This window comes from Strix uralensis, chromosome 8 (genome assembly GCF_047716275.1).
Source record: "Strix uralensis isolate ZFMK-TIS-50842 chromosome 8, bStrUra1, whole genome shotgun sequence".
In the NCBI taxonomy this organism is placed as follows: domain Eukaryota; kingdom Metazoa; phylum Chordata; class Aves; order Strigiformes; family Strigidae; genus Strix; species Strix uralensis.
In genome coordinates this window covers 30,936,334-30,959,311 of record NC_133979.1, presented here as the reverse complement: position 1 = coordinate 30,959,311, position 22,978 = coordinate 30,936,334, and the positions used below count along the sequence as shown (strand labels likewise).

General features: G+C 44.1%; 1 protein-coding gene across 4 annotated transcripts in view; it reads left to right on the top strand.

Moving 5' to 3' along the window:
* Positions 1-9,997: 9,997 nt before the first annotated feature.
* Positions 9,998-22,978, top strand: part of SOAT1 (sterol O-acyltransferase 1) — a 31,413-nt gene continuing 18,432 nt past the window's right edge. Inside the window, exons 1-2 of one of the 4 annotated variants that reach the window (XM_074876979.1) lie at positions 9,998-10,273; positions 16,045-16,178. In XM_074876979.1, coding sequence (XP_074733080.1) covers positions 16,055-16,178 — 124 coding nt within the window. In that variant the 5' untranslated portion in view covers positions 9,998-10,273; positions 16,045-16,054. Of the gene's footprint in view, positions 10,274-12,586; positions 12,706-16,044; positions 16,179-22,978 lie in introns of those variants that run through there. The other 3 variants (XM_074876977.1, XM_074876978.1, XM_074876976.1) reach the window with 3 other exon arrangements.

The following is a 22,978-nucleotide window of genomic DNA, read 5'->3' as shown; positions in this document are numbered from 1 at the left end:
CCCGTGGCATTGCTGCTCAGCATCCCGTAACACCCCGACTTCACGGGGGTGAAAACCAGGCAGCCACCTCTTAGCCCTAATGGAGGGGTTCTGGGGAAAGACATATAAAAAAAAAAAAAAAAAAAAAAAAAAGAGAGAGAAAAGAAAGATTTAAAAATCTGATCAAGGCTTTGTGACACAAGGTTAGTCACTCTGCAATAAGCATTGAAAGCTTGTAAGTGCTGAGCCATTTCAAAGGAGAATGTTGTGTCTTGGTGCAACATGTACAAGCACTCACCCTTTCATCTCCAGTTGACAGCTCTTAAAATGTACTGTCTGCAAATGTACTTTCATGGCACAATAGGTAGTGTTTCAGTGTTGTCTTAAAAGTTATTTCAAATCATTACTATGATTTAAATTAGAATTTAGGTACGGTGCATGCAAGATAGCTTGGGGTACTCGCATGCCTGCTCAGTGAGAGTCTGTGAGCATAAAAGCTTTCTGGGGAAGTGTGGTTTTCTAACAGATTTTGTCTGACAGCATAGAAGGGTTTATGTGCAGCCCTTGACAGATGAAATTTCCTCTATTAATAACTTTCTTCTTCCATATTTATGATTCTTTCTTCCACCATATTTAAAATAAAAACTCCACACACACCCCCTCCCCCAAATGCTGCATCCCACCACCCAACTCAGCCCTTTCCACAGTGTGACCAACCTTTTGTTATCTCTTTGGTGCTGCTTCAGCGTTATCCTCATTCAAACCACTCTTCCGACACTACCAACTACTAGTCTAAACACGGACGCCTACCGGCAGAGTGAGCAAACAAAGGGCTCTGTGTGGAGGGAGGAAAGGGCCTGGGTGTACGGTGTTGTAGCGGAAAAAATGAGTGTGTCTGTGTGTAGAGACAGCCAGCTCACTACAGCATCTCAGACGTCCCAATTGTTTTTGTGTTAGGTATACTCTGTAACTAACCACCCTCACGGATCTTAAGTGTGTGGCTGGTCCTTGTGTACGTATCTATTAACTGTAAACAGCAACACATCAACTGTGCTGAGGTTTTGCAAGAACTACACCCATCATGGTATAACTCATAACCTTTTCTCAGCCGCCATCAGAGTGAAGCCAGAGGTGGGGAGACACAGAATAAGCAGTTTATAGGACTTCTTCACTAATTGTTTTCCTGTCTGATACATTTCTGCAAGCACTACAGCTGCACCACCCTTCCCAAGCATCAGTTTAAGGCACGAAAGGTTGTAGAAGGGTATGCTAATAAGGACATTAAGAATGTTGTTTGTTTGCCTTTTTCCATGGAAAATGTTGCCTCTACCAAACAAAAATGATGACAAGTCTCTGCATCTGCTGGGAATTGCAAATTAGTACTCAGCTTGCACAGTGTGATCACTGATAAAGTACATTTGCTGAGGTAATATGAGGTCCCTCGACAGGGCTGGTGATGATTCAGGCTTTTAGGCATTTGTCTGCAGGTGGGTCAATAGGAGTGTTTCTCCACCAGAGTTCCTGGGTTGCCTTAATTCATTTTTAGGAACCTAATCTTTTTGGTTCCTAATTTGAGATCTTACTAGCTCATTGGACCGTGAGGGGGTTCTCTAGTTTGCAGATGGAAGCTTTTCTTCCCATGTTTTCTGTTTTCTCTCCCTGAGAGGTTTGTAGCCAGAGAGCTGACATTGAGATAAGGGATAGCAAATGCTTCAGAGCACACTACTATTCTGCGGTACCACCATCAATGCCTCTGAGACTGACCTCATCCCACCTTAGATTCCTCTGATGACTACTGTACTGCATTTGAATTAGAATAACTGCCGTGATAGTCCAAAACAAAATAAAGGCTACATTAGCCAGAAACAAAACCCCCACCTTATCTTGTTTCTGTAAGACATGCAGCTAAAATAAGATGGAATTAGAATCATAGAATCATTTAGGTTGGAAAAGACCATTAAGATTCCAGACTTAGCAGTGCTTCCTCTCCATGCTCTTTGTTTCATGTGCTAGTTTCCCCTTATACCTCCTTCACCTCTATCTTCTTGCCTCCTCAGACTGTCACTCATGCTCAGAGTGTTTTGCCAGCCAGTGAGTTCCCGGCACCCTCACTTCCCTTTTCTAAATCATTCTGAAAACTGTTGCCTTCCAAAGTTGCCCTTGTTACAATAATTAATCTCTCTGTGGTTGCACTCCTGGTATTGTTTTGAGTTGCACACACTTCTGAATTTAGTCTTTGATCTCGTAAGGAAGCCTGAGGGTACAACTTCTTGCAGGACTGGTGCTTTGTGTTATAAATTTAGGATGGCCTTGCTCTGGACCACTTTGATAAATGCCCTGGCCATGAATGATGTCAAGCTCTGTGCAATGGTCCTAAATAATTAAATCACTTCTAGAAGTCCAAGTTTGGTCTAAAATATTGTTATTGTTTCATTCTACAAAGTCCAAATAGATTCTTCTTTGGAAGGCTTTTTTATTTAATCATGCAAAAATCGTGATTATCTTTTGAAAGACGTCGTGTTCCTTCTTCACAGTTATATAGTATTAAATGTCCATGCTTTTCAGCTTCCAGCTTTAATGTTATTTCTTTAAAAAATGCTCAGTAGCGTGAAACTACTCTAAAGAAAAATGTAATTGTACAACTGAAGCAGGAGAAAGCATCAGGGTTTTGTAAGATGTTTCTGTGAATGCGTAGGTATGTGTGTGTGTGCACAGAATAGACCGGTACCCAAGAGACCAGCATATACATTTGTAATGAAATCTCACTTAAATTTAAAACTTGTTTCTTCCGTTAAACATGCAAATATTTCCATTCTCTTTGCAAATTCTGCCTCTCTGCTCATTAACAAACCTTTCAGAAAAGACATAAGCCCAAATCTTCCTCTGATCAGGCTCTTAATGTGTTTTGTGTGGTCTTTATTTAGACTGTAAACTTGCTGAAGTAGGAAATGTCTTATAAAAAAACAACTACACTGTCTCATTTCACATCCAAATTCTTCTCCCATACCAGCTGTGTGTGTTTGCCTAGCAGCAAGTCTTCTGTTAATGAATGACTCGCTCTCATTAGCTTGTCAGGCTGGATGCGTAGCCTGTAGTTTCCACTCATACAGAGCAGCGCTCTTTCCCTTGTAGCTTCTGGTAAATCAAACAATGAGATATACAAAGCCTTGTGTCTCTGAGTCTGACCTTTGTACTTGTAATCATTAACTAACACAGAATGCCAAAATAATGTAACTAGCTGCTGGTTAACTGTATTTAACATAAGCAGAGTCCTGTGGACTGCCTGGTGTGCGGATTGTTGCAGGCTTTACCATCGGCTGCCACTTCTAAGCCGTCTTTAAAAGAGGGGAAAATTAATTCCTTGATGAGCAGAGCCAAATTTGTTGCACTCGATACATTTGTTTTGTGAAGCTGAGGTCCAGAGGGGATTCTCTGACACCTTGGAGGTTTTCAGAATGAGGCCCTGAGCGGCTTCATCTGACTTTGAAGCTGGCTGTGCTTTGAGCAGGAGACTGGACTAGATGAGCTCGAGTGATCCCTGCCAACTTAAATTCTAATTCTCATAAAAATTGACTTCTTCTACAGGTTTCCTTCATTCAGAGCATTAATTAAGACTCTGTCCTCTAACTAGGCTGAATTTTTCACAAAACTCATAGGAACCTCTGTCTCTCTGTCTGATTTGCATAAAATTGGCCAACATGTTCGAAAGTTACTGTAAAAGCTGTAAAAGACAGCTGGGGCAGACAGACAGACACTCCCTTCCCCACACACATAGGGCAACTGTATGAGCCTTGTTTTCTTAAGAAAACCTTTCTTCCCTTTATGTTTGTGCAGAAAACTTGTCAAGTGTGCATCTAATGAGGCCTGAAGTCATGCTACGTACTCCCAGCTGCAGCCAACCTGAAATAATACCTCCCCAGAGCCAGCAGCACATTTCATATAGCTGAGGCATTTACTGTGCAATCTGAACTATGCAGAGAAGTTGAGACATTTAGGAGTGAAACCCGGGCATCTTCTTTCTGATAGTCAGAGATTATATTGTTGTGCTCACACGAGCGTGTGTTTAAGTCTGCCTGGTGCCTTGTCCGTCTCTGCCAGCAGACACGGGTGTATGTCTGTTACCTCGCTGTGTCGTCCTCAACTTTCTCATACCCGAGAGTGACAGAAAGGGGAATTTGACCTCAGTGTGCTAGAGACCGCCTGGCTGTCTGCCTTTCCCTTTTTGTCTACTCTTTCTTAGGATGCAGTCACACTACAAAATTACCTTGAGTCATCTGTCTTGGAAGTTTTTCCCATGGGTTGCTTGTGATAAAGGGCAGACATACTAGGTGCATTAATAATCTGTGCTGCTAGGGGAGACACTGGTATGGTACGAATCCACTGTGGACTGTATGTGCGTTTGAGATTTCCGTCTACCTGAGCCAACTTCATATCCCTTCCCAATGTCTCTTCTGCAAGGGACCAGTTCTATAGCTTCAGACCACAAAGCTTGACTGATCAGCCAAGAGACTCCTTTAGCAGCCACAGCAGCAGATTGTTCTGTTTTCCTTTCTCCCACTTTGCAGCAAACACACCTATCTTCCTCTGCTTTTGATGGCTCTGGAAAACATTACTTCTGTGTTCCTGGGAAAGAGCTACAGAGCACTTCTATTTTCTGCCTCACAGGGAAGCAGAAACTGTGAAATTATCAGCATCCTCTGTTTGTATGTTCCCTGGAGCTGTTATACTGCGCAGTCTGAAATAGACATCCGGCCCCAGGGATTTGCTAATGATGCATTCAATCTCAGCATGGCACATGTTCATTCCTGGGGAGTTACTGAGTTAGCATTTATAGTTCTACACTTTTCCTCTGAGTAGATGAAACCGTCTGATTTTCCCTCAGCGCTGAGGTCTTGCGTGTTGGATTCTCTCCTCATGACAGCTTATTTGGAACGCCACCAGAAAGCTTTCAGCCTGGATCTTTCCTCTTAAAATCATAGACTACAGTAGCATCACGCCAGTGATTCTCCCATAACTTGGTGCCTGATCAGGAGGCAACGGAAAAATGGGGTCTTGTTAGACACATTTTCAAAATAATAAAGACTTCTGCACTGAAGATGGGTGTTGGTTGTTATGGGCACTGGAAGCCTTTTACAACTGGGTGAATAAACTCACAAGCAGGAAGCAAGGAGCAAACAGTCGGTGAGGAAAGCACAAGTGGAAAAACTGTGGGGAGTGAGCATTGCTGGTTGTTTAGATGGTGCTAACATGGGTCCTGTAGAGAAATGGCAGCGGTAAAGAATGAAGGGAATTCACTCAAGGTTTACCCTGTTTTCTGGTTGGTTTGTCAATTCATGTTTCTCCAGCCACTTTATGCAATGAGGGAATTTTTTTGTGTGGGCAAGGGTTGAACTAACAGGAACACTCTTACTATACTTCATATTAACTTGCTAGTGAAGACAAGACCTCTCTTGCATGACCTACATGCCTGAACTCAGAATCCCTCTCCTGGGCCTGCCATCTTCAGATTTAAATCCTTTAAACAAGCTCAAGTTTTCATCTCCTCATCCGTATTTCCAAAGCATGTAAGCCTCAAGGCACTAGGCCAACAACGGAATAGTGCTGAGCACAAAGATGTTTTTGTAACCACATCAACTCAGCCCAATGCAGATCAACTGCAGCAAACCCTGCAGATTGCTTCACCTCCCAGTGTAGTTCCATTATAACCTCCCATTTTTGCTGGTCCTCAGTTGATAGCAAAAGCTCCTTTTTCAGCTTTGTAACTCTGACTTTTATTTTTTTCACTTTCAGTGAAATGCTGTTGAGAGGTGCCAGAGACTCAGCTGTGACATAGATCTATCTGAATTCAGGGGTTTGGAAGCGTTCCTTCATGCTTGTCATCTCGTTCAATAAGCACTGCATTGTACCAAGTCTGTACATTCTTTACTGCTCTACTTGTTGCTAAGGCCAAAGGTGCCAAGTTTCAGTCCGATTCTTTTGGGAGACTAGACAGAAATCTGGATTTTCTTTCTTTCTGCTTTGTTTATGCTCCTGGCCTCTACAGTGTTCTCCCTTACCACCACGCAAAATTTCTTTCCAAGGCAGGAAGGTTGGAAGCCACTGCCCTCACCAGTCCCTCAACTTGTGTAACCAGCAGCGGCCCCTCCTTGGCCTGAAACACTGCAGCAGAGAGTGAACACATGGATGGATTCCCTCTCTAGCCAGGTGTTTCCAAAATCAGGGAGAAGCAGAAAGGAGCAGGCGGAAATGGCCTTGAGCGGAGAAGAGGGAAGTTTTTGGCAGGGGAGCTACAAAGGCATGGCGTTGTCAGTCCATATCAAGCTTGGGAAGGGCTCTCGCAGAAGGGAGAGCAGCAGGACGCACTGCCTCATTGCCATGGAAACTGCCACATAGCTGGCTGGGCAGATTTAGAAATGTCTCCTGCTTGGGACGACTTTGGGTAGATGTCATCTATCCTTGCGGAGATTAAAACAAGCTGGAAAAGAGGAAATGTCCAACACTGTAAACTGAAAATATGTTTTCTTCCTTAGTTTACAACGGAGAGTCAATCTTCCATGGCTTTATGAAGACATTTGTTCTCCTCCGAGTACTATATCCTAGTTTCACCATATCCTCATATTTTTGGGAGTCTTTCATTACAAAGATCAGCCATTTTTGGCATTATACTAGCTGCCATTTCAATGCTGCCAGACTTCTCCATGGTGTTCCCCATGTGCCTTGCAAGTATGCTGCCTACCTACATGACATTTCTCTGTAAGATCTCTCCTTGATGACCCTAAGGATCTCATACTCCCTCAAAGAGGCTGATCTGTTCTCACCATAGCACCTCAGTGTTTTTTTCCCCACACCTTTCAAGTCCAATACCTTTCCGACAGCCTCATAATGTTATTTTTGAAGACAGTCTAAAAGATTACCAAAAAAAATGTATTACAGCTTGTGTATGAAAGCCCCACCCTAAGAACACATTTCTGTTTCTACAGCTGGGGAGTGGAGAAAGCTGTGGGAATCTCCCACGTTAGAAAAGTGAAAAAGTTGATTGCTGCACATAGGAAGTTATTAGTCCCCATAACCTGCACTTTGCAAAGTACAGAATAGTAGGACTGTGCGATTACCTGGAAACAACTGTCTTGGGAATCATCCTGGACCAGTCATTCTATAAGTACTAATTGTCTTTCATGTCCATCAGCACGTTTATACTGTAACAAATAAATAGGAGACAATGAAATGGTAGAAGATACTGGCGTACACTGTTTTCTCCACCAAAACACCTTAGCAGCTATGAGGAGAGCAATAGCAAACTATTTTGTATTTACTTAGGAAAAAGAGAAAGGATGCACATTTCTATGAAATACAGAGAGGAAGAGATTACTACTACAGAGCAGTAAGCAGCCATTAAACTAGGTGTAAAATGTCTACTCTTCCACCTGCTGTGTCTTACCTTCACAAGGAGGGGCCCCAGCTGTGTAACACAGCTGGCAATCTGTGGAGTCACAAGGAACATGTGCAGTTGCTGCTGTAGGAATGGGAAGGAGACGCTGGCCAAGTTCAGTGCTGCATTTCCACAAAAATATTTAGAAAGACCTAATACGCAGGAGAGTCAATACTAGTAACTAGACCTGTTTGTTCTGGAACTAATCTCTCTGAAGTCACCCTTCCAGGGCTGACTGCACATTTAATGCCGTGTATTGCTGCTGAAACAACTTCAGAGACCCTCTCATTGAGGCAGTTCAATATTTTCATGCAGTTTTAATAAGCAGCAGAATATGCTGCAAAATAAATCTGAGATTGGTTTGAGCTGGTGTCACAAGGAGAATGATGATAATACTGTAAACTGTGGTTGGGACCCAGGTGAAATTGTTTCTGAGCCTAAAAGAAAGAGAAAGCTGGTATGTCACAGATGGTAAAGAACAGTTTGAGGAAACAGTTCAGCTTAGCAGGGTTAGACAGTAGTTATACCTATACAGACTCAATACCTTTCATCATTTGATGTTTAGCCAGATTAGAAGGATCTTCTGCTCTTGAAATACTCTGAAGAAATAACCGCCTCAATTTAAACAAACAAAAACCCAACTATTACACCAGCCCAGCTGTCAAGATTCATTCTTTTACTTCAAAATGGTAGGGAAAGGAAAAATTATTTGCTCTTCAGAAAGTAATGTAAGTTTCCCTTTTCAGCAATGGAATCGCAGCAATTAAGTTGGCTGTTGCACCTCCTGCTTGGTCGTGGCAAGAAGCTCAACACTTGAATTTCTGAGCTTGGAGAGGAAGCCAGCAACCAGCTGGCTGGCAGTAGGGCTTAAGTTTTTTTTTTTAAAGGATGATTTCAGTTCAGTAGCAAAAAGTGATGTGATGTTTGAGTAAGGATACCACTGCCCTCTGCCGAGAGACATGCGATTGTTTCTTTCCGACTGTTTCATCTGTCAGCAAAACCAGCAACTTCATCGCTTGGAAAGTAACTGAGCAAGGAATTGCTTGCAAGTTGGAGTTTAATTCCTGCTGCTTCTGTGTTTTCTCCAAAGTTTGCTGATCTAAATCTCTTTCACCAAATATTTTGAAAACTCTACGCCTCATACAAAGTAAAGAGGAGCAGGGTAATTATATGCAAAATCCTGACATGATAGAAGGAACTGTGAAAACTTGAACCAGAGTTTTTAAAAGGCAGTCTTTACAATTTATAAACACTTCAGGCATCCTCAACAATGTGATATCTGCTGGAATTAGTTTTCAGTTTTCCTGCCAAAATTCAATCATCAGATCAGGCTGAAGTCCTCTACAGTTTTTTAAATTTTATTTTTTTTTAACTGCAGCACTTGCCTGAGTTTTGGCTTCAGTCTTACATCCACACCATTTTTTCTAGTTATGCAAAAATGGAAGCTCATTCATTTCTACATTTATAACCTGCTTTACATTATGGATCTAACATTACTGTCATTTTGGGGTTTTTTTAGAAAGGAAAAAATTTAAGTGAAACATGTAACAATATTTTTAACCACTTGAGGGAGCTCTTTCATTTCTACATTAGGATGTTGCTATTGTGCACACATATTGGGAAATTATAAACCATATTTTTAAACAGCTTACTATAGGACATACAACACCTTACTAAAATATGTGGAAGTATTGAGGCTCTCGGGCAACTGCCTTTAAAACCCAGATAGAAGTTTTAAAGGAATTAATCATTCAGAAACAGCCATAGCTACATACTCCCTGACCTGACTGACACCCAAAACCTTGAAATAGAAAATAGTTACACAGAATTAAAAGCAGGCAGCGTTAATCACATCCATTTTGCAGGCGTGCCAAAAATGACAGGAAGGAACAGGACCAGGCACAGATTTTATAGATGGCTTGTGAAAGCCTCAACCCTCTGCCTTGCCTCCCCCGCCATCCCCACCTCTCCCTAACATTGGCCAGTACAGGCCATGCTGCTGCAACCCCAGTGCCTCCCCTGGGCAACACAGGCCCCACTGGTCACCATGCGGGTGTATCCGTCCACTCTGGGCAGAACACAGCCCTTCACAGCCAAGGCTTTTCTTTCTATATGTCCCCCTTGAGCTGATGGGCATAAGGCAGGTTCAGCCAGTGACAGCTGCACCAAGAGTGTCTGCAGTCACCAGCCACAGTGATGGTACATAATGTGAGTGTGAGGGCTGTAAATTGTTATGCAGACTGCTTGAGGAGGGGTGGGGAATAGAGGAAGATAGACAAAGGAAGAAAGACAGAAAGGAAGAAAGGCAGGAAGAAAGGCAGAAGGACAGAGAGAGGAAGAAAGACAGAAAGGAAGCAAGACAGACAGACAGGAAGAAAGACCGGAAAGAAGAAAGAAAGGAAAAGAAAGGGAAAAGGGGAAGGAGAGAGGAGAGGAGAGGAGAGGAGAGGAGAGGAGAGGAGAGGAGAGGAGAGGAGAGGAGAGGAGAGGAGAGGAGAGGAGAGGAGAGGAGAGGAGAGGAGAGGAGAGGAGAGGAGAGGAGAGGAGAGGAGAGGAGAGGAGAGGAGAGGAGAGGAGAGGAGAGGAGAGGAGAGGAGAGGAGAGGAGAGGAGAGGAGAGGAGAGGAGAGGAGAGGAGAGGAAAGGAAAGGAAAGGAAAGGAAAGGAAAGGAAAGGAAAGGAAAGGAAAGGAAAGGAAAGGAAAGAAAAGAAAAGAAAAGAAAAGAAAAGAAAAGAAAAGAAAAGAAAAGAAAAGAAAAGAAAAGAAAAGAAAAGAAAAGAAAAGAAAAGAAAAGAAAAGAAAAGAAAAGAAAAGAAAAGAAAAGAAAAGCACTGCTGCAGAAGTCAAGTTGCTGCCTGGCACTAGGTAGGTGAGAGCAAGTGGAGCTGAAGCAAAGAGTTGGTGTGTCAGGGCCACAGGTTCCCATGTCAATAAATGGGAACGACCACGCAGTGAATCATGCAGGAGTGCTCAGGAGCGGCTGCAGTTAGGCAATCATTGAGCAACGCAACCCATAGGATTAATGTAAAACACTCTAAAAAATCGAGATTGCAAGCGGTGTGGTGACAAGCAGAGTAAATGATGTAGCTGATGAAACAGTGCAGCAATTTGAACTGGTGAAGACAACAGCAAACAATGGGCGTGAGTGGCAGAAAGCAGAGGTGGCGATGCCTTCTTCCAATTTCTTGTGTAAAGGGAGGGAAGAAAGGTAACAAGAGCTTTGTTTTTCATCCTTGCTGAGCTGCAGGTAAATTGCCTCTAAACAGAAGGGAAGGTAGACTGTGAAACAGCTCTGCTAGGAAAAAGGTGAGAGACCACTGTGCTGCTTTGGCTGGGAGATTTGTCAAGAGGTGCTAATAAAACCTGGTGACACCTATCCACAGCCTCTGTAAGGCCAAAATAAGACAAGCAAACTAGCTCTGAAGGTTAGGTGCACTTTTCTTCCTCTTAAAGGTATCTCATTTTTCTACCACCCAGAGTTAGGGTTTTACTAATTTGATGAAACAGTTCCGTCAACAATTTTTTGAACTTTAGGAAACTTTTGGACGTGGGGTTTTGGGGTTTTTTTTTTGCTTTTCCACTTGCTCACCCAGCTGATGCTGACACCACTTCAGTGTAAATAAAATAGCTGGCACAGCATTTTCAGCATGAGGGCACCAGTGATCATGTATAGCCTGACTTGAGAGCATCTCTAAGCAGCATTGTGTTAAAATTGACTTCTTAAGGACAGGGGCAAAGTTATGTGACAATTCCTGGTGCTATCACCCATGCAGCTATTTGCATTTCAGCAATGATAGGATTTATTTTTTTTCTTTTAATTTTTACAGAGTTTTCTTATTAAGCAGCATGAAAGATGGGTGGTAGGATAATAGTGTGAACACACACTGCAAACTAAATCAGTGTCAGTCGGTGACTCTGCTCCGAGTCCCCACAGATTATCAGAAACAACTTCTGAATAGTTCCAGCAGAGTTACACATTTAAAAGAGCGTGTCTCGAGCATGCATTGGTCAAAAAAAAATTAGTTTTATTAACAGGTCTGATAAGGTGAAATGTGATAGAAATGTTTTAATACCTCATCGCAGCTTTGTACCTTGGTTTGGGACAACCTTTCAAGGTGCTCCTGGGTATGTATCGTGCAGGGTACAGCCCTGAAGTCGTGAGGAGAAGGAAAGACACGTACTTGCCGGTAGGAAATTAGTGGCTTAGTTCTCCTGACTTTGGGAAAACTTTCCCATTTACACGGTGAAGTGCAGCTACCAAGAGGTTACTAGAGTTTGTTTGCTGGTGACGTGTTCTTGTGACTCACCGTCCGTCACGAGCCTGTGTCTGCCTGGGGAAAGAGAGAAAGCGAGGGTGCAAACCCCAGCCTTTCACCCAGATTTTGACCCTCTGGAATGCAGGCCGGGACTGGAAGGAGACTGCTCCAGCCAGGACCCCTTCTTGGCTCCCCCCTTACCAGTGAGCTGCAGCTCACGCTCCCCAGGGCAAAACTTGTGAGAGTGAACACCCCCTTGCCACAAACCCGCCCTTCATGGGGGGCAGGGGGTGCTGCTCAAGTTGGCAGGCACTTCATTTTTACTTCCCTTTAAAAATATTTGCCCTCGCTGAAGAACCTCTCTGGGGAGGACACGTTTGTACCGAACCCCAGGCGCCGGGGAAGCGCTTGTTGAGCAACCCTGCCTTCCTTCTCAAGGACGAGGACAGATAAAGCCACCAGGTCCTCCTGGCCTCCCAGCCTTGACTTCTGTGTCCTCCCAGGTCCTTGAAATAAGTTTTCCTTGTGCCGGGGGAGAAGGGGGAGTGTGTGTGTGGGGGTCCTCAGGGCGAGGACAAGCCTGCCCGTGGGTGCTGAGCCCGCCCAGGGCCGTGGGCTGGGCGTCCCCCCAGAGACGAGGGGCACCTCTCCCTCCGCTTTGCTTTCCGCCTCGAGAGGACCGGGATAAGGTGGCGGCGAGCGGCCCCGTCCCGCCAAGACACCTGACAGGGAAGCTCGGGGCGGGGGGGGGGGGGGGGAAGGCGGGAAACTCGGGGAGGGGGGGAGGGGGGCGCGCCCCACGTGCGCCTCACGTGCCGCCTCCCACCCGGCTTCCCGCCGCCCCCGCGCCGCGCGCCCCCGCCGAACGCCTCCCAGCCAATGGGCGGCGGCGCCGCTCCCCCTCCCTCTGCGCGGTGACGTACGCGAGCCCCGGGAAGAGGCCCCGGCGCGCGAGCGCGCGGCGGAGGCGGGAAGCGGCTGTGGGGAGCCGGCGCGCGCGGAGGTAGTGGCTCGGTCGTCCTGAGGTGTCGCTCCCGCGGGGTGAGGACGGCCGTTCCCCTGGCCCCGGCCCGGCCGGCACCTCCACCCCCTCCCTCTGCGGGAGCCGCTCCGCTCCGTCCCGCCGGCGGCTTTAGGCCCGGCCGGGTCCCGGCGGCACCGGCGTGCCCCCGGCGCGGGGCTGCTGAGGGGCGGAAGCTGTGCCCGGAGTCCTTCCTGAGGGCCGTGCGGCTTGGGGGAGGGGGGCAGCGTTCCGTAGGCCTCCGGGCGCCCTCAGGGCCTGAGGCTCGGGGGGGAGGTGGGGGTGGGTCTCGTCACTGACAGCGGGCACGGTCGGGTAAGACTTCCGCGCTTGTTTCTAGGGAGTTAGTGAAGAAGGGAGCTGACTTGGTGGTCTCGGAGCCTCGGCAGTGCTTTAAGCAGCTTCCATTGTTATCTGCAGGTTTCCGTCGTCTTTTTTTTTTTTTTTTTTTCCCCTGCCGAGTGTTTTGCGCGTTGCGGGTAAGCCGTGGAATGACCTTAACTTTGTTTTGGTACCTGCCTGGCTCGTGAAGAGCTCTGCTGATACCCAGGACGTAGCACACCGGGTCTGCTTGTTAATGTGATGCCTAAGGGCCGAAGGAAAACCTTGGAGGTCTGAAAGGTTGGGATAAGGTTGTTATTATTAAGCATAAGCAGTATTGGAGGTAGATGTGCCCTCGCTGTGCTACCAAGCCGTTTGAAATGCAAAGATGTACTTCCTACAGGGTGTTGCCTTTCTCCTAAGGCATTCTTATAATTGCCGATGTTTCGAAAGGGAAGATGGAGAAACCCAAAGGTTTTTGAGACCTTTCACGAGTGCCATAACGCAGTCATGCCTATAAAATCAGGGAGTTTCTGTTGGGAAATCTGATAATGGGAGACGTTTGTGGTTCTGCTTGTCCTGCAAGTGCCCAGAGTGGGGTGAACGGAGTGACTTTACCAATTGTGAGGAGTGATTTCCTTTTTTGAGGGGATGGTGAATGTTTTGGAGTCTTCCTGTCATTGTTCATGATTGATTTAGTTCTAGCAGAGATTAGAGGGCAGGCCTGATGCCCTCTTTACGCATTGATGTGCTGATAGTTGCTTAGGTACTGTGATGTTACACCTCTCTTCATATGGAAACTAGACTAGGAAAATGTTTGTTTTCATAGATTTCCCCTAGCACAGTTCTTGTTTTGGTGTAAAAAAGGCTTTGTTGTGATCACTCAGCCTATCTGAATTCAATTATTAAAGAGTTACTCAACTCTTTAAGTTAATTGCTTTAACTTTTATTTTCTCCTTGAAAAACATGATTTTTTCCTTCCCCTATCCTGAAACTATTTTTAATTCCCTTCTGTTAGCCTTTCAGTGAGTTACTCTAACCACTCTGCACTGGAGAGGAAGGAGTGCCGCCTTCACCTCTTAAAGAAGATGAAAAGTATATTGAGAAAATAATTAAACTTGTGGTCCTCTGTTAGAGATGGAAAACCTGAACCTTTAAGGACAGATGTGGCTCATGAGAACAACTTAACTTAGATCAGGAGACAGTGGAGAGGCTTGCTAGTGGCTCAAGGAGTAGTTTGTCAGTGTACAAATTTATAAGGCAGCTTGATTTCCACCTCCACTGTTCTAGAGGGCCCTATTGTGTGATCAAAGTGATACATTCTTATCCTTCGGTAGGGTCTTGGGCATCCCTCTTGTGTCAGAGGAGAAAGATTGACACGTTTGCCTGTCCAGGGTCTCCACTTAGTTGTAAGCCCCAGGTGGCAAAACGGTAATGTGGCCGTGTCTGTACTGGGAACCTTGTGGGAAGGCTGGGAGGGGGAAAGAGTCCTGTCTTCATGATGGTGACTGACTTGTGTTTAAAGGCAAGAGGGTTATTGAGGAGTGTTGCAGCAGTAACAGAGCTGCTAGGTAAGTGGTTATGTCCTGCCAGCCACCTTTCTCTGCCGGTGAGGGTAGTTGCTGTAGGAAGACTTACGATATTCTTGCCTGGTTCCTGCTGTTTTTCATGTAACTGCTTTTTACATTATGTAAATTATGATAATATGAGCTATCAGGTGGTATACAAAGCCAGCTGGGATGTTTGTCATTTTGGTGGTCTTTATTTTATAGCTTGTAGACCTGGCTGTGATCTCTTGAGACAGAGAGTGCTAAGAGAAGCAGTGCTGCAAGAAATAGTGTTGGTGATTGAATTAGTGATTTGTTGTTTGGTATTGCAAAAGGGTTTTTCCCCCTATATGCTGTGATGCCAGAAAGGAGAATGGGAGAATTGTTCTACTAGAGGGACAAACATAGGAAGCTGAGTCCTGAAGAGGTCAGATCATGGTCTTAGTTCCCTTTTGCAGAAGTGCCAGTCTTAGTATTCTGAGGAAATCCATCCTTAAATAATGATGTTCTGCCTTCTTAGTTTTTCTACAAGTGCATGAGTTTTCCTTGCCTGTCTCTGACAGCTCATCTGTGCTGGTGTGTGTATTCTGTTCGCTAGTAGTGTAACACATCTATTTAAGAGTTTGTGCCAAGGTGAAAAAAATATGTAAAAAAGGAGAAGTGTTTGTTTGAAAATGTGGTTTTATGCATGCCGGTGTGGTTTTCTGGGAGTCCAGCTCTGAGAATTGTCTCTGGTTGTAGCTACATCTCTGAGAGCTTCTTGAGCTCATGGAGAGTGTGCTGGAGTGTCACTTCATGACCAGATTAAAATCTCCTCCTCTCCTTTTCAGTAACTGAGAATTTCTTGTTTTCAGCCTGGCTGTGGTGGTTCAGGTGTTCCCTGCTAGCAGCTCTGTCCCCAGCAGTGACCTTTGTCATTGAATCTGGCGTAGTTCAAACCTGGTTCTCTCTTCCTGTTTTTCCGAGGTTTGCAGTGCAACTGTTGTCTGGCCAAGCAGAGTACAAGGATCTATTGAGGAAGCTGCTCTTTCAGTAAGAGCTGAAAACTTGACAGTAAGGAGCTTGGCTCAGGAAAAGTAATGCAGGTGACTCTGTAAAACAAACCTGCCAGATCTCTCAGAAGACAAATTTTGCTGTCTGACCGACTATCAGAAAGCATTGCATGGGCTTTTTTGTCTTTTAAAGATTTCACAAAGGCTTAAGAAGTTCTGTAGGGAGAGGAGGGAGGCGAGGAGATCCTTTGGTAGTGGTGGGGGAACTTGTTTTGTTACTTTGTTCCTTTACTGCTTGCTGCAAGGGAGAGAGTGTGATCCACAGTAAATGACTAATACAAGTGTGTGCTTAATTTCCCCTACCCTTGCTCTGAATTCATAACGGAGGGAAGAAAGTCTAACTTTAGTGTAAAGAAGACTATGTAAATTTATTCTTGGACAATGTAAAGAGTAAATGAATTTTTTGTCATTAATTATCTGCTGTCCTTTTCTGGTCTAGCTAGGCAACAATGGCAGGTGAAGACTGTGTAAGAAAACGCCAGTCTGGCTCCACTACAACCTGCAAGACCCCTGAGAATGAAGAAACGCAGAGGAGACCTGAGAGCGAGAGGTCATTTCAGAATTCAAGCAATGGTGAGACTCTTTTGCTCGGGGGATGAGTTGCATCTCTGGCATGTGATCTCCTCTAAGGTGTCCTTTCTAGCTTATGGCTCTTGCCTCTTTGCTCTTTCATTTCAGCTTTTGTGCTTGTAGAAAGGCTGCCAAGGTGGAGCTCCCTGTGTACCTGCTGCTCTTCTTCAGCAGGCTTAGGTTGTTTGGATGCTGTCCTGCAGAGCTTCTCCTCAGGGGCTGTATACTGCAGTGCTTACAGGGATCTAGAGTAAAGAAAGTGATTAATTGTCGCAGGACAAACGTGTGTGAGGAGATGCTTTAATGCTTTAAGTGGTACAGATGCATCTTGACAACTGTTTTGAGTAATCCTGGTAAGTGCTTTTTCTGGGGACTTCATCTTGCTTCCTTTACAAGCTTTAAGTATGTGACTTCCTCAAGATTGAACAAAATGGTCTTTAACATTCCAGGCTAAGCTGGTGTATACATCCTGACAGACAGATGGAGGTAGGATGCCAGAGGGAATGATTCTCTGCTCCTGTGGGGCTCTGTTAATGTCAGAATAGCTTCCTTCTATCCAGTCTCAACCTTGGCTGTAATAAAATAGAACAGTAAACAGTTGGGTTTGTATTAATTTGTACTGTGGTCACCTTAAAAGTTATGTGGCTTATAGTTGGCTTTGTAGAAGCACTGCTGCTGCCTGTGTCCCATCCCTTGAGTTTCAGGGGTAGTTGTGTGGCAGTATAAGAGGTTTTGCTTGTGGACTCTGTGGGCACTGTAACTGTCTCTAATTCCTGGCTTATGCTGTGCCACATTCCAGCCCCATGATAAGGAGGTTAGCAATGAAATTGCAGCTTGTTTCCTTTCTCTTCAGGAGACAGAATAAGCAAAAAAACTAAACTAGTTCATCACCATGTTCCACATGAATATCAGTTCCAAACCCTGGTGCCAGTGAGTCAAGGACATCATTCTTACTGGTATGCTTCTGAATATTGTCAGTATTTCATAGTACTTCTTTCAGCTGAAACAGGAGTTGGAGCAAATTTAAGTTTAGGACAGGTCAGGTTTCTTCTTGCAAAAAAATACGTTGGAGAGAAAGCCATCCCACAAACTACCCGGAGAACTGGGATTTTAAGCTGTTGGTGGTACCATCATTTGAATTGAATCAAATGGGAGTGTTCCAGTAATGCTGTTTTTAGAACATTGCATGGAGTTGATGGCTACTTCAGTTATGATGGGTTTAGAAGCAGACTTTGACCTTTTCATCTGTGGAAACACCTTAACTGTTATGCATGAATTTGAGTTCTTGCAAGCTTCTGGGTAAAAAGTAAAGAGCTGTGATAATTATCACTTGATAGGTGGGTGTGCCTGTCTTTAAAAGCCTTTCATTTTAATAACTCTGAAAGGCATCATAATGTCACCGCAGGTGAGCTACTGTGGGTGCATAGCAAGTAAACATTCTGGGGTAGATCTCTTGAAAGTGTACTGAGCTTTCATGTGTGTACGTGTGCCTGGTGTGTTGGCTTAGACCAATGCAGTGTTTTAATACAGTACAAACTGCAGTGAAGGACAGCAAGGAGAGCGGGGAGGAATCCTGGTTGGGTAAGATCAGGTGCCTCTTACCTTCCACGGTTGCTGCCAATTCAGCAGAAGTAACACTCAGGTCTTTGTGACACCAGTTTTTGCAGACTCTTTGCTCGGCACAGTGATGGGGACAGCAGGAACGCCGCAGAGAGGTAGAAGGCATGAGTCTGATGCCTGACCACATTATAGGCCTGGGAGGAAGATGCATCCCTCTGGTCAGGAATTCCTCCATACAGTGGGGTTAGATCAGCATCTCCGTGACACAAAGGTTGAAGCTTTAGAAAGCTGAAGTGTCCGTGTGTTCCAAGTAGTGGCCTCTTCATGTAGTCCAGTATGCTTGCATAACTAGGTAGGGCTCTCTGTGAAAGCGCAGCTGAGGTGGAAGAATTTCTCAAAAGAAGTAGCTATAGACTTCTTTTCTCACTTTCTTTTACCCTAGCTATTCACTTCTGAATAGCTGTTTCTAAGGCATTAGTCCTGACGTGTACAAAGGCAGCATGAGGCTAATGATCTGCTGTCTGGCAATGTCCTTTTTATATTGTAGCATCTTAACACTGGGTGTTGTGTAGAATTTTAGACAATGTATGTACTTATTGCGATCAAGGGATTTTGGCCAGGTCAAGACAGTATCTCGTATGCAAGTAAATATGTAGTGTCTTTGTGGCAATTATTTGTGTAGAAAAACTAAATTGCTAATGTGATTTCCCACCCTTGATCCTCCCAGATTAGCAAACACAATCTACTTTTTAACTTAAGAGTTAACGTGTCAAGGGCCACTTGACTTGTTTGCAGACATGTGTGAACTTTCTACAGAAACTTCTAGGCCTTTAATCCTTTCTTCATTAAAACTCAAATGCATTGGCTGATCTGAAATTGCTCAGAGGAATAATTTTAATCTGTGTATTGGCTGTAGAGTTACGTTAGGTCTGACTGTTCCATTTGTACAGTTTAGGTTATTTTTTTTTTTTCTTGCCTCATCAGTGCTTCTGAAAACTGCCTCATTGCTTCAGTTCTAGTTTGGACTTACATACCCCCAACTTCATAGCAATGTGGAAATATTCATAGCTTTGAGATTTGCCAGAAAAATTCTTCTGTCCCTTGATGTGTTTGTATCCTGTAATCATTCTGCCTGTAATTTTACTTTGACAGAGTAGCTGAACTTCAGTCTTGTATATCACTTTGCCTCCCTCAATTGGCTCCAGTGTCATAGTCAAACAACTAATTTGGTCCTGGCATAGAGTCAACAGGTGATCTAGGCAGCAATAATCCCCTGTCAAAAGCTGGGCTTCTTTAATAAGATTAGGTTTAGGTGTTTTCAGCTGAAGATACATAAAGAAATACAAAACTGTTCTGCTTAATGGGTTGTTGAGCAGTACCGGTTGCAGGAAAACTTACCTGGAACGAGCATAATGGAAACTGAGGGTCTTAAAAGGTTTGAGAGGACATGGCTCTTAAGCCTGTATTGGAGTGCCTCTAAATTGTGAAGATTAGACCATCCAAAACAAAAAACTGATGGTTTTGGAGTCTGACCTTGTTTCCTCAGAAATCAGAAAAGCATTAGAAGTGTCTCTGGGGACTGATCTGCAAACAAGCTATGTGGCATATCTTTGTCTGGTGTGAGTAAGCCTGTTTGGCAACGCTGATCTTAGAAAGGGGTTGTTATCTTCCAATGAAGAGGTTACTATTGATCATTCTCAGTGCAAAAGTTCATGACGCTGCATGAATTGCATGCGCCTGCTGATAGATGGAGGAGGAGGGAGCTCTAAAACAGGGAGCAGTTTGGAAAGCTTTAGGATTTGCTGTCTGACTCAGCAATAGGTGTTCATTGTATCAACAGGCTCTTTCTTACGGATTAGTGAATTTGGGATTAAGCTGCTTGAATTGAGTATCTTGGATGTGTTTCCAGGAGGTGGATCAAACAGAGCTGTCTTGTCTGAGACTAGCTGGATTCTGGTAATTCTAGGCACTCTCATGTTTTGCAACCTGTGGGGTTGGGGAAGGCTGAGCAGTTACTTGTGAAGAGCCTGTGAACATGGTGACATGATGTACAGAATGCTGGTGCCTCCTCCTGCTAGTGAAGAGGCTGTTTGGGTCCTGTGTCCTTGCAGAAACAACTTTTTAAACTGAATTCTTTGCCCAACTACAGCACGGTGACTTACGGCCAATGCATTCTTTAAGCAGATCGGCAGAGTTGTGGGAGCAATCTAGTCATAACTTGCCTCTATCTGCTGAGTGGCCAAAGAAATTACTATAAGTAAGAATAAGGCTTATTAGCATCAAATTATTAACATATGTTGTATTGTAGCAGGTATGGAAGACTTCCTCTCTCTACTGTAGCCTTGCGCTAGGTTGGCTTTAACATTGCTTTCCTTCAGATAACATTTTTGGTGTTTTTAGAGAGGAGCCTTTGAATCCAGGTATCTGACAGTAATGAAATCCTTCTGCCTGTGTTGCTTTAACCTTTTGAATGGTAAGATGTCTGATCAAGAAATAATGAAGATAATATTTTTAAGCCCTTTAAAAGAAGGGCAGTACTGGGTACAGTTTGTATCTGTGACTTTCCATGAAGATCCTGAAGCTAAACAGATCCTGACATCATTAGGGGAAAATGCTTCTGAACTGTGGGTGGTGTGCTTGGCTATAAGAAGTGTCTCTTTTTGAAGCACATGTGGCAATAAGCTGAAGTTTGTTCATGTGCTTTTCCTAGCTTTTCTGTGAAGAGGCGTTTTTGTCTTGAATGCTGTGCAGGGATTTGGATAGCAGTAGTCTCTCAGGATTGTTCTAACTGCTCAGTAATAAACTTATTGCCACAATGCAGGAACAGTTTGAGTGGCGATGGCTCAGAGCACTGGGCTGCAGGCAGCTTCTGTGGCGGGTGAAGTCACTACAGGCTGGAACTGTAACGCTGCACACAAACCACAGCTTTACTCAAATGACTTATTCCCATTTGTGCCCTTGGTGGTAATTGCAGGCTGTAGCGGTTAAATAAAATGAATCCTTTTTAACACAGTTAATTTTTGAGAGCTTGCTTAGTAGAGCACTGGCAAGTGTCTTGAGTGGAAGCTGGTTTTGTTGGATCCCAAGCTGCAACACTAACAGATTGTATGAATGGGACACTTCTCTAGACATCTCGAATGTTACTTATCCGTAACATGTACAAGACTAGGTTGAAAGAGGGACAGTGAGATCCTTTAAGAAAGATAGTCTGTAAATCTTTTGTGAGACTTAAGTTGCTCAAGTTTTCAACAGTAAGAAGTTTTCTCAATCTTCAGGTGCTCTTTCAGTAGCCTGGTTTCCTATGGAAATAAAGCTTACATTTAAACTGCTGATTTTTTTTTTATTTCTGACTCTTGAACCTGCTTGGAATTTGGGATGTGCAGAGGTGTCACATCCTACAAGGATCAGTTTCTACAAGCCCAAGACAAGTGGTCAGCTAAAGATCTTATCAATGTCTTCTTGGATGGGAAGAGAACACAACTCCCATTAAATTAAAACTCCCTGTGAGCAAAGTTCTTTCAAAACAAACGCTGCTTCAGTCTCCTGTAAAATTTGCTGCTATTTCATACTAGTCTTCAAAGAAGATTTTCTTCCTTATGACTTTAAATACATTTCCTGTTTTCTTAAGGCACATCCCATCTTGGTTTAAATGCAGAGATGTGCTTGCTTGTCTTGTGCAGCCTCGAGTCCATTTTTGCAATGATGTTGCAATGCTAAAGTGATACAGGGGGATCCAGTCTCTTCAGTGTCAAAGGAAAATCAAGATTTAGATTCTCCACAGTGCACAAGTCCTTTTAGACTCAAAATCGTGTGATGATTCTCTTCTCGAATGACCTCACAGAACAGTAGCAGCTTGCACAACAGAAGATGAATGATTCACGAAGATGATGAGTTGTGTTCTCTGGTTTCTGCCTTGTGATGCAGCTTGAGTTTATGGGGCAATGCAACACGGCAGAATGAGTTGTTTTGGGGTGAGATTTCTTCTACAGGAGACTCTGTTCTGGAAAAGAAGCAACAAGCTTACAGGTGGTTTTACTTTGTTATATGAGGTGCATATACTAAGGCCAGAGATCTTGATTTTAAAGCCTTTTAAAAGATGCCATGTTTGTAGTCTAGTCTGTGCGTACACACTGGTGTGTGGGCAAATAAAGTGATAGCAGGGACACTGCATACAATTTAGCAGTTATGTCAGCAGGTCAGAGGCTGGCCTCGTCCCCTGTACAACCATTAAAGCTGTACATTAGTTATCTGTAAAACTATAGCCATCTTTAAGGCCTTGTCACTTGAAAAGGGTGTTTTATTTCAAAAGTGAGCCACTCTTGGGTAATTATAATAACAGAGGCTCCAAATGAAAGATCTGACAGGAAATATACGGTCAAAGCAGTGGTTACTTATTTTTAGCTTAGCTTACAAAGGAAATAGTGCAGTCCCTTAAGTCTCATGTGTCCTGTCCTCTTTGACCATGTTGGACGTCTTCAAGCAACCTTAATAGAGTCTTGAAGACAGGCAGCTGGATAAGAGACACAAAGAAGAATTTGTGTAGGAAAAGGCTAGTTGTGCTTTGAGCACAATTTGTGTAGGAAAAGGCTTTTTGTGGGAAAAGGCTAGTTGTGCTTTGAGCTCAACAGCTGTCTGGTCTGTTTTCTGGCAGGTAAACACAAGGTGGTTCTTAGGGTAGTAGTAACAGGGGGAGGGGGCTTTGAATACAATTGTGAAGTGGTGCAGTGAGGGGTGGAGATGATACGAAGGGGATACAGTTCTGCTGCTTGTGGAACAACTTGATTTTTTTTTTTTTTTAACGTACTAGGGGAGAGATGGGGGGAATCCATTTGAGACCAGCAAAGTGCACGAGCTGAGTGGGACAAGGGACTCTCTAGTGGTATCTTACACTCTTCTCTCAAAATATTTTCCAAAGTGCTGCTGTTTGGCAAGTGTAACAGTATGAGGAGCTTAAATGCTGAGGTAATTTTTTTGTCTTGGAGGTGAGATGCTTAGCAACCAGGAATTCTATTTTTGTAGAAGTGGATCTTTGCATGCAGCCAAAAACTCATGGTGTTAAGCAATATCTTTGTTCTTACATTACAAGGCTGCTAAGTAATAGGCTGTTTTTGCTGATCTGTTCTTAAGTCTATAGCTTGTGTAGCAGTTTTTATAGACAAAAAATGATCTTCCTGCTTGATTGTGTGTGTGGGGGGGGAATTAATGCTAACAAGTGAGCATAGCTTCATTGAAGATAAAGCCCC